Source organism: Phallusia mammillata, chromosome 4, assembly GCF_965637545.1.
Source record: "Phallusia mammillata chromosome 4, kaPhaMamm4.hap1.1, whole genome shotgun sequence".
Classification (NCBI taxonomy): Eukaryota; Metazoa; Chordata; class Ascidiacea; order Phlebobranchia; family Ascidiidae; genus Phallusia; species Phallusia mammillata.
Genome location: NC_137255.1, coordinates 5,942,474 through 5,953,959, shown reverse-complemented (window position 1 = coordinate 5,953,959; position 11,486 = coordinate 5,942,474). Strand labels below are relative to the sequence as shown.

Here is an 11,486-nt window from a genome sequence, read left to right as displayed (position 1 = left end):
AGGGGCCCGAACCGAAAGTAGAAGCCTAATACCTAGTTTTATTTTTTTTTAAAGCCAGAAAAAGCCCCAAAAATTTGTGAATTTGCGATTTCAAAGAGGCCAGATGTGAATCAGAGCCGAATAAGGTTTGTATTATTCAAACTGAAGCCCAAAGTTCGAAATCCGGCCTCACTTACAACTCTTAGTAAAAATATAAACATCTAAAAAACATCTCCCACGATACTTAATCGTGTAACTAAAATAATGACCCGCGATTTAGAAAGTTTCTTTTTTGACGTAACTGTATACTTTTAGCCCATTTGTGAGTAAAAATAGTGTTTTGATCCAAAGGATTTCCTTGAATTAGATTAATAGATAAAAGCTCTGCGGGTGTGCTTATGCCCGGATCGCAAACATGAAGCTACATACAATATTCCTGATGGTAAGTACATTAAAGACAACAAGTTTTTAACGTTCTATATTTACATGACATTTAACATTTAACTATAGTGAAGCTTTGAATTATTATTTCCTTGCCATAGGAATACTTTTCTGCAAAAAAACGAAAATTTATCTACAATTTGGGACATTATTCATAGCTTTAAATCTCTTTGCCATGTGGTTCCATTTGCTCTTTAACTGTGTAAGACAATTAAACTATTTACTATTTTTCTCGTTTACAAGACTTCAATGCTTGCCTACAATCTTGTGAAAAGTCACGTGGTTTTGACCTTTCCCCGGGCTCGACCAATGGCGTTCGACTACATGGACAACAGAAATTCAAACCCACCCTGTGGTGTGCAATTTGATTCAGGTATTAACGGTTTAAAAGAAATAAATACTAGTTTAACAGTGACAAAAGATTTTGCTTCGATATGTGCCACGAATATTTGAACCAAGAAATAGTCTGCACTAACAAAAATGCTTGAATGTGTCTTTAATATTTCAAAGTAACTAAAAGTTGTGAAAATACGTTGCATATTTTAGCAATATTAACATTTCCATGACATTTTATGTATATTATAAAAATTACCAATAAACCCTATAGACTGGCCAATGTAATGTTTCTAAGACACTTTGTTTTCCTCAAAATCTATTAGCTTTGCCCATTAGCATGGCATTTGCGAAACCGAAAAAGACATTTTCAAACAGCGCGACGATGTTGTGATAATTTACGCACGTGTCAGTTATGAATAAACCATGGACGGCAATAACGCTTTCCATGCTTAAGCGGTTTAGTGTTAATTACTCTATGTCAGCTATTCAAACTTGTCAATAGTCGGTGACTCACTGTCTACAAAAAATGTTTTTTTTTATTGTTTTCAAACTGGGAATGTTTAGCTAAAACGGTAAACCAAGTCGTGGATATTTGGAATTGGTGATGTTCTAGTGTTTAAAATGTCTTCGACAAAGCCTTTTGGGATATGATTTGTATTGCGCGTATGTAATCAAAGCTTTGTTTTCGTGAAGAGGTGCTTCACGCATCTTAAGTTAGTAGACCAAAGCCCAAACCTGAAAACAATTCAAATATGTGATAGACCTAACAAGAACACCATACATGATAAGTTGTGCATTTTTTTACAAACTGAATTTTGAGACTGCGAGACGTTAAGCTTATAGGCTACTTAGCACACTTTACTACCTATGATGATCCAATAGCCATTTTAGCGATGATAAAAGCACCACGTGTAACAAAAGTATTTTCTGTTTTCCAGACAAGAGCGTTATGACAACATTGGTAGCTGGGATTGATTTTACCGTTACATGGCATGTAGCTTATCCAAACCAGGTAAAAAAACAGCGAAAGTGATTTGTCGTTGGGTTTGTATTTATCACAAGGCATTATACATAACTAGAGACCCGAATGTTATGTCTATAAAAGTTTTCACATCGAGTGAAGTTTTCTTATGTTGTTTGCGAGACGTGGAATTCATACTGAGAATCAACCTAACATTTTACAATCGCTATACTTTTACGGCTGTCATTAAGCAAAGGCTGTTGCTCTCGAATTCATAAACAGTATAAAAATGTTTTACAGGGTGGTGTGAAAATTCAGTTGATTAAATTGGACGGAGACCTACTGACGGAACTGACAGATGCTAACTTCGTTTATCAAAATGACTCCACGTATGTTGGCAAATATCCTGTTTTGCAAATTATGTTTTCTGGTGCTGCAATTTTTGTATGCCTAAAATAGATCTTCGAAAAGAACGAGTTCTAACTGTTAGTTTCTAAAAAGGTGTTCACATACAACCAAAACTTCTTTCGAGTTTTACATGACAATTTTAAATTGTCATGTATTCAGCATTGGATCTGTCAATTTGCCTGAATTTTTTTCAGACAATTTTTTTTGTTTTTTGTTTTTTTGTGCTAAATGTTTCACCGTTAACATAATCAACTATAACCACTGTTAGGTTGTTTATACCAGTGCTCTTTTGAGGTTTGATGAACCCTTATATCATCATGTCAATTATACCGAAACAAAAATTCTTAGAGATCAACATTTAAAAAAAAATACAGAGGTTCATTTATACATCAGTTGAAACCTACATATTTTTTCTAATATTCTGAACGTCAAATATTAATGGTTTATTAAAAAGTTTGTGATGCACCCTTGTATACCTTTTAGTACTGGTGCACCCCATGCATATTTTGGTGCATCCCGTGCACACCGGTTGAAGAGCACTGGTTTATACAATGCTCTACCAAGAATACACAGCAAAAGTTTTTTTCCTAACGATGGAAAATGCCCCTTCACAGGAAACTATCACATACAGTCAACATTGACTCAAACATTACTTGCGACCATTGTGTGCTGAGAATACTCCGACAAGCAAAAGAATGGGCAGCACAAGATAATGGTAAAAGTGATGACGATTACCACTTCTGGTCGTGTGCTGACGTCACTGTCGTAACAGAAACAGGTAACGTCAAAATGTTTTTATAATGGTCGTTTTGACCATAAACCAGGGTTACGAGGGAAGTCTATTTGGTTTTAACAGCTGCTCCACAAAACGCATATTAATGCATCATAGATGCCAAAACAATATCTATCTGTTAGCAAAAGTCACTGGTATGTTTTGTGAGGTATTGGTAGATTCTGTGCTAACGTGGTTAAGTCTCCATGAAAGTCTGAAAACAATTAGAAAATTTGAAAATAAATTGCAAGGCAAATTTTGCAAAATTTTATCATCTGAATTTGGCGTTCACGACATTTAAATTACATCCAATGCACTACGATTACAAATCTCCCAACACAACTTTTTTTACATCGTGAAAAACGATAAATTAAAATTTACGTCAAGGCAAAAAAATGATTCAAACGACCGGGCTTCAGAATTGAAGTTTTCTCGTATTGTCTTGGCAAAAAAATACATACCTAATATTATCCAACAGGTTTTAATTAAAATATATTTAAATCTGTTTTCAGAAGAGGAGTGTTTCGAAGGAAAGTGCATAAACGGCGGAACATGTACAAGCGGGGTTTGCTCTTGTCCATCAAAGTTTGAGGGAGAAAGGTTTGCTAACTTTATGCTTGTTGTAAAACACCGTGCGAATTTTTAAAAAGTAGTTTTTGCTCATTTAGTGCAAAACAACATAGTATCTTTGCGAATGATTGTTTTTAATATTAACGATTTACATTTGGGCTTTGTTAAGCGATGTTTTACCTTTTTATGTTCGACCTATGTTTTAAGGTGTGAGTATGAAAATGAATGCGACACCAATTCAGATTGCAGCGCCCATGGGCAATGCGTTGATATCGGATCTACGTTTCATCCTAAGAAAGTATGTTTCTGCGAGCCGGGTTGGGCAGGACGAAAGTGCGACAAATGTAAGTTAGTTACATGTAAAATTGTAGGTTTGGTCGGACTTTTTAGGTTGGCTTCGGGCTTAAAACGGGGTTTAATTCGGGCCTGACCTAACAGTATTAAGTCACATTTATTTCGTATTTCCACCGTGGTAAATCTTACATTTAGGTCCTGATCTGGGCTTTATTTATTGAAAAATATTGGGTTCCAGGCTTGTAGTTTTGGGTTCGGCCTCATTAACTACTCTTTATTGACTTTTCTTGTTACTTTTAACACTCATATATAACACTAATAAAAATTCTAATCATTTCTTTGTGATGCCAAGGTATTTGTGTTACAATTAAAAAAAACTCTTAGAAGGTGTGAAGTAATTATATTCTGTTTGACAGATTCAAAACTTACGAATGCTAAGTTAAAAAAGTCAGAAGAAAAGAAGTTCCGCAAAATTAAGCTTTACGAAAATCCAGAGTTCAGGTAAAAGTTTGTAAATAAAAAAAAAAAAACAGCGAGGAGTTGTAAGTGGGGCCGAGTTTCTCGGGTCGCGATCGATTTAGGCCTAAGTAAAAAAACGACATAATTCGGGTTTGACATCACAGTTGACCAGACTTGTGCCGCAATATACTTTTTTGTGCCACCATTTTACACTTTTATGCGTCTAAATCGCATATTTTTTTGAAAAAGGTGTTTGGGCCGAACTTCGGATTTGTACTTTCGGGTTCACGCATTAATTTCAGGCTACTCTAAAACAGCTTATGGGTTGTTAAAAAGTTTCCTTTAAACCTACACAAAAATGTAAACTGGCTTCTTGAACACAAACTTGGCAAATTAGGAAAACTCTTAAATCCTTATTGTCTGCAAAGCATTACATTTCTTTGAAGTCTTTTCTGGAGAATATTAAAAGACAAAGAAGAAATCGAAATTGCAGTGAGGGCAAAAACCGACACTTGGTGCGCGATCGGGTGGAGACCCAGTGATGTGGATGAACATTGCAAGGTAAAGGCCCTCAACTTGGCCAAATTATACAGGCATAAAAAACCTGATCGGGATTCGTGCTCCTGGGTTCGAATCCCGTAAAAAAACATTGCCAAATAAAAACAGTTTAAAGTCATAAAACCCAGTTGAAAATACATACATAGGGTTTTTGTCTCATATCGTTTTTTTATAATGGCGTTGGTATAACAGTTGGATGGTATGATGTATTCAAAGGATAAATTTAAATGCTATTGTCTGCGTTTTTTGTTTGTTACTGGAGCGAGCATGGGCACCGGCAGAAAATTTTGCAAGAGAGGGCAAATTTTGGCTCATACTTTACCGCATCAAGAATTTGTTACATATGAAGGCATAAATCGTGTACTTCACAATTGAGTTGCCTGAAAGTTAAAGCATTAAACGATGTCACAGATCCCCGCGCTGCCACTTTAATTAGGTTTGCTGCAAAATATGTTAAATTGAGGTACACTGACATTCCAAGGGGGGTCAAGTGCCCCCTCTTGCCCCTACGTTCCGGCGCCCATGGGAGCGAGTGGGGCATGACAAATTCAATATGTGACTTTAGTTTACTTCCAATTTCAAATTGTAGTGTAATATATCTTGTAATTGTAGTGTAATATATATATCTGGTAACAAGAAAATTCAGCGTGAAAACCACTAAATCGGCCGCTGTGTTTTACGTGTTTTACAAAAACAAGTGCATTTCGCTTCTTTAAGCATCATCAATATCTAAAAACAATATGAAAAAAATCGTCGCAGTTGCTTTACTTGAAAAGAGATTTTAATTAATGGGAAGAGATTTACTACATATCTGGTAACAATTTTTGCTAATGCTTTTTTATCAAGAAATTTCCAACTTCATTTCTCCCAAAATCCGACCCAGACGCAAACAATCCCGATAATTCTGCAGAAGAGGAAGATAATGATGAGGTTTATGAGGAAGAAGAAGAGAAAAGTGAAGAAGAAGAACAAACAGAAAACACTGATGAAGGCAGATAGTTGGATTGTGAAATACTTTACTTGGACTGGATTTTGTTGATGCGAATTAAAACCTTTAAAATAGTTGTTGTCCACAAAGCAAGTTGCCAAATGTAAAAGACACTTTTAAAGCTAGAGCGGCTTAAGGTTTTAAAGGTCAACTGTTCGGTGCTTTAGCGTTTGTTTCTCACTGTAAATAGCGTGCGTCATTGGATAGCCTTATATTTCTATATTTGTTCTATATTATCGTCTTCAGAAGAAAAGCGGAGACGCCGGCGGCGGACAAATAGAAGAAAACGAGCAGTTGTTGACAAACAAGACAATAAGGTGATGAAATAAATTCAATATGTTTGGAACTTTATAAAATCCATACCACCAAAGTAGTATTTTACACAGTAAAACCGATTGTTATATCTATGTGTCTAATAGTAATAAGCACACTTAGTTTAATTAAAAAGTACGTTGTTTATCGGGACTGAGTGTAGTTACCCTTTTATTTAAATATCCAGATTTTAAAGCCTATTTCAAATGATAATTAATTGTTTGGGGGAGAGATTTAACTAGACATAAAAAGATCATGATGCAACATGTACCCGGAACAACATTTTTTCAACACTGTCATAACCAGGCCAACCATTAATGAATTTATTCATACAGATTAACGAAATTGAAAAACTATGCAAAATGGGCAACACCACAGCGGCAGGAGAGTGGGCTAGAAAGAGCTTCGATTACAGCCCAATGGCCAACGGTATTAAAAGATTCTATAAGCATAAATGAAGAAGAGCGTACATTGTAAAACTTCCAAAATTTTGCGTAACCTCTGTGACTCTATACTCTAACGGTATTTACAAAAAATGCAACCCAATAATAACTTTTGTGAATTCAACAGAAAAGGTAGAATCCGGAAATATGATTCAAGTTAAAGAAAACTTTTTATTAATTTACTAAGGTTTTATGTAGTATTTCCACAAAAGTCCTTAATACCTGTAACAGAACTCACCACTCGAACCTAATATTAAAACAAATCATTCGTTCTCTGGTTAGATTCAGGTGATGACAATAATGAAAAAGAAGACAAAGACACGGATGAAGACAAAGCCGATGACGACAAAACTGCTCCAAGTCCAGAGCCTGAACCGGATGCAAAACCAAAAGAGGACGGCGATGACGTTTTACATGCTATGGACTGCATGGATATCATTTTTGGTAAGCTGCGTACCAAAACATTTGTGCAATATAAACAAAATGCTTCATAACAAGTGTATAAAACAGATGATTGCGGTAAAACTGACATAGATTTTTTTTCTAAGTGAAATATTCGAGTCATCCATAATTGAAACAAATTTTCCTTTTTGAAACATTCTAGCATACATAGGTCAACGATATTAGCAAGTATCAACAGTCTGGCATGCCAAATCCCTTTAATTTAAAACCAATCTGAGTCATTACGTGCAACAACGTTACACTAAAACATTGTGGCCTTCCAAGCATATTCGTGATGCAATGCGTAGGTTGAAAAAATCTGGCCTGCGGTGCGTTCGAACCCACGATAGAAGCACATAACGCCAGGTCCATTCAAGGCGTACTGCTCTCATTCAAGGTGCCTTTAATGGGCCTGGCGTACTGTATTTTATATATTAGTGTGGCGTGGTTGCTGGTCTGCATTGACACTTCAGGGCTGATCCCAGTGGTGAATTAATGTTCATCTTACACCACAGAAGCATATATCTACTAACATCTGATCGCTATGATAAATATCCTCTTGTGTATGTATCGAATATTGCTTGTTGCAAGGTAGTGACCCTACAAGTACTGTATTGACACTCCTTATCTGTTATTTGGTTCCAGCTACAGCTAAAGGCAAACTACATCGGGTTTTGGACAGTTACACACGTGACAGATCAACTCCTCATCACGATGCTTGGTACGGAGGAAGCGAAGATTTGGTTGCGGCCGTTGCAAAGAGCGAAAATGGAATGATGTATCTCCGATTCATACGGTAGGTTCGACATAAAACCTATTATACATTTGCAATTTGCCTCTTTTTGCGGATTTTCATAATAAAGAAATTTGACTTTTTAAAACTGCACGCCATGAAACGGTTTTGTGAACTAACTTCATTTGATAAGAAAAACAAGATGTACTGCTGTATGTTAATTTGTAAAACTCGTCCTGGAGGTAGCAATATCGTGCATATGACTAAAAAAAGTTTGATACGAAAGGAAACCTCAACAAAACTCACCAGAAAAATTTATCATCGAAACAGTATTTTTGTAAAATACTGACCATTTAATGTTTTGGTGGCTATTCTATATGTTCTTATGATCTGATGTTGCACCTACATCGAGGTTTATTGCATGGAAAAAAATATTTGATTATTTGAAATTGTGTGAAATATTATTTGATAAATTTATGTCAAAAATTCAAATCATTATTTCTTTGATAACAGCCCTAGGTGAATCAGCATGCAGAAGACACATGTGTTGCTGATAAGCCCGTCAAATTCTATACGCCTTTTCACTTTTTAGGAAACTTGTCACCAAAGACAAAAGTGACCAACCGCTATTAGACCAACCCATGAAAATGATATGGGCCAGAGGGCAGACCCCGACCAAGTTTTTCCATCGACCATTTAGTGGGCTGGAAAAGTGCGAGGCATCCGACTATGGATACTACAGGTGTGTGCGTTTCATATCACGTACTTGTTAGAGAAAGACGATAAATGGGTTACGTGCAACGTAGATCATCAATTATTTAAGCACAGGGCACTTATCTGCTTAGAGAGGTCGTAAGTTTACAATGTAAACATGAAGATGTCGTAATTTGAAATAGAGCACGTTTACGTCTCGTTTCCAGAACTCGTTATTGCATATGTGACTAAGATGATTACAAAATTGCAAATGTAAGATCAAACGCATGCTTTGCAAATCAGGAAAAATCGAAAAAGTCATTACTCTTTGCGAATAGCAAATTTTGTTTTCATTGCATATGAATTACACTTACAAAACAGATGCTTTTGTAGCATGTCAATGGCCACACATCCAGTATAACTAATTTGCTGTAATTTGATTTTCACTTTTGCTTTGCAGAGTTCACGAACTGAAATACCACGGAACAAAACCATCACAAAGAGGGAGCATAACTTACAACGCGTTTGGTAAATGAAATAGGTTTTACAATCTGACGATTTTTATACACAACTGTGATAAGAGCTCCGCAACACTCAAATTTTCTTTTCTGTTAAAGATGACCCGAAAAACGAGGAAGACACGTTAGAGAAAGGATCGTTCTCGCATCCAAAAGATTGTGCAGGAAGCGACTGTGATTTCAGGGCATCGTGGAGATATCGAAAGTCAACCGATCTTATTCACTTTAGCATCGAAGCCAGGGTAGAAGCTGAGGAATGGGCTGGAATTGGATTTTCAGAGGACAAAAAAATGGTTGGCTTAGTAGAACCCAGTGTTAATTTTATGCTTTGATTGCCAAATGTGATACCCAAAATATGGACTAGGCTATGTAGTGTTTACAACTAGCATTAAACGATCTCTATGTTAACAGTATATCACGTGACCGTATTGACCACGCCGTTTCATTCTATGAGCGCGAGCAATAGCGAAAGCATATAAACAAACACTTTGTGTTATGTCTAGTCTCTGACAAAGCACTAGGCCAGTGGTTCTCAACTCGTTTCGGGCCATGGACCACCGCGCAAGTAAAATAATATCATGGACCATTTTATTTTTGAGCAAGATTAAAGTACACATACAAAACTACTATTTGGGCTTGAAACATAATTCTTTAAAAGCGATTTTCAAGAAGTGAGATACAATTATTAACAGCTAATATTTCGATACTCTTTTAACATGTAATATGCAATAATCTCTAGTTTATCAACAAACTTAGTGGACGTCCTGTGGACCACCCAAAAAGTCATCATGGACCACTAGTGGTCCATGGACCACCAGTTGAGAACCACTGCACTAGGCAGAGAAACACTATAGGCTACAACATAGCACCTCAAAACATACTCCTTAAAAAGTCGTGAATAAACGAAACCTTGCCTTTACAACAGCATTTTGCTTGCGGTCGATCAATCAAGTTTTAACAAAAATAATCAAAGGAAGTTTGCTGTGAAACTTCCAATAACACTAATTCAAATTTGTTGAATCTATGGCAAATTCAAATGCATTATCTGACCAGGAACAATCGGACGCTGTGGTTGGATGGATAGAGCCATCTAGCGGAAAACTCACGCTTACTGATCGCTGGCTGGTCACGAAAACGCCGGAAGGTGTCGCTCTCGACAACAGTAAAAGCTCGTTGCGCAATGCCAGAGGATGGTACCTTGATGGGAAGCTTAAGTTTTCGTTTTCCAGAGCTCGAGACACAAAGGTACGAGGATAATGCCAAGTATTTTTGTTGGGTAAACAATTTTACTTCTCAACGGGTACTTATCGAGTCACAAGACGAGTCAAATTATATCAGTGTCAAGTCGAGTTTTTGCTAAAACATGAGTCTATTTAAGATCCGATTAATTTTACAAAAAAACGTCACAAGGCATCAATTTAGTAGGCATTGCAATAGCACAAACCACGCAGAAAATTGATAGAAAATGGTTTTGATAGGGTATGTCAATTACAAGAATAATTGTTTAAAATTGTCTTTTGCACTAAAATTGTCCCATTTTATGACTCAAGTCAAGTTGATTATTTTAACACTGTTGACTTAAGTCATGGCCGTTTACAACCATTTCAATGTGGTTTCTCAATACATAACGGTTCAGTTAACTCTTGATTATTCAAACTACAAGAAAAAATACATTTACCACCAGGATGACAATGATCTGCCTTTAACCGAATGCATTTACTTCCTATACGCGTGGGGTGGAAGCATAGAGAAAGGTGATATTGGCAAACACACCAACACTGAAGTCAGCGTGGAAAAAATCTGCATCGGTAAGACAAATACATTGCTGTGACCTAATTGTTTTGCCATTATATAAGTTATATTCTAATTTAATTTTCAGGTTCTGCCACTTCGCTCAATTTGTCATGGTCAATGGCTGTTATATCAAGCTTGATATCTTTGTACCTTGCTACGAGTAGATATTGAGCTGTTGCTACTTTTCACAGACGCCTTACGTTATTTCGTATGCCTTCCTTTGTTATATGCCCGATACTTATTGACGTGCATGTTTTATTCACATATTAAGGCCCCATTAGCTTAACTGTACAACAAAGTGATGTGCTTAACAAATGCAGAAAACGTCCTTCAAGATTTTTTGCTTTTAACGCCAAGTAAAGCATGGCTAGCCATTAGCGTAGGGTTGGTATTTTGGCATGTGAGCTGAATACACCGTAATAACTTATTTTTAAACTGATACTTACTCAAATAATTTCAAGACTGACTAGCGTAATTCACAGCAAAAGCAGATCGTAAAATAACATTATTAAAGACATGAAACCCACAAGGCAGATAAGAGAATAATTGTCTATGAATGGAACCAGATAACCGCTCGCATCGTCAGTAATAGGCTGTTGTGGCGCAAATGATACCTTTGGTTGAGCAGCTTGAATGTCGCACTAAGCAAATAAAGACCAAGAAAATGAATTATTTGCTTGTGTTTGTAGATAAGTGTTATTGTTTATTTCGGAAAAGTGAACAACTTTTGAAAGAAATTTCTGATAACACAGACTAAAAGTTACATCATTTAAGAAAACAAGAAGA

General features: G+C 36.3%; 1 protein-coding gene across 1 annotated transcript; it reads left to right on the top strand.

The window, feature by feature from the left end:
- The first annotated feature begins 298 nt into the window (after positions 1–298).
- On the top strand, positions 299–11,369 carry LOC145223204 (uncharacterized). Its single transcript, XM_080089580.1, has 20 exons — positions 299–421; positions 664–793; positions 1,695–1,768; positions 2,018–2,106; positions 2,740–2,903; positions 3,410–3,497; positions 3,675–3,811; positions 4,178–4,262; positions 4,667–4,781; positions 5,625–5,769; positions 6,013–6,083; positions 6,414–6,507; positions 6,804–6,965; positions 7,608–7,758; positions 8,288–8,437; positions 8,849–8,916; positions 9,006–9,199; positions 9,960–10,151; positions 10,591–10,714; positions 10,786–11,369. The coding sequence occupies exons 1-20, from the start codon at positions 395–397 to the stop codon at positions 10,869–10,871; spliced, it is 2,346 nt and encodes a 781-aa protein (XP_079945706.1). The 5' UTR covers positions 299–394; the 3' UTR covers positions 10,872–11,369.
- Positions 11,370–11,486: the final 117 nt, after the last annotated feature.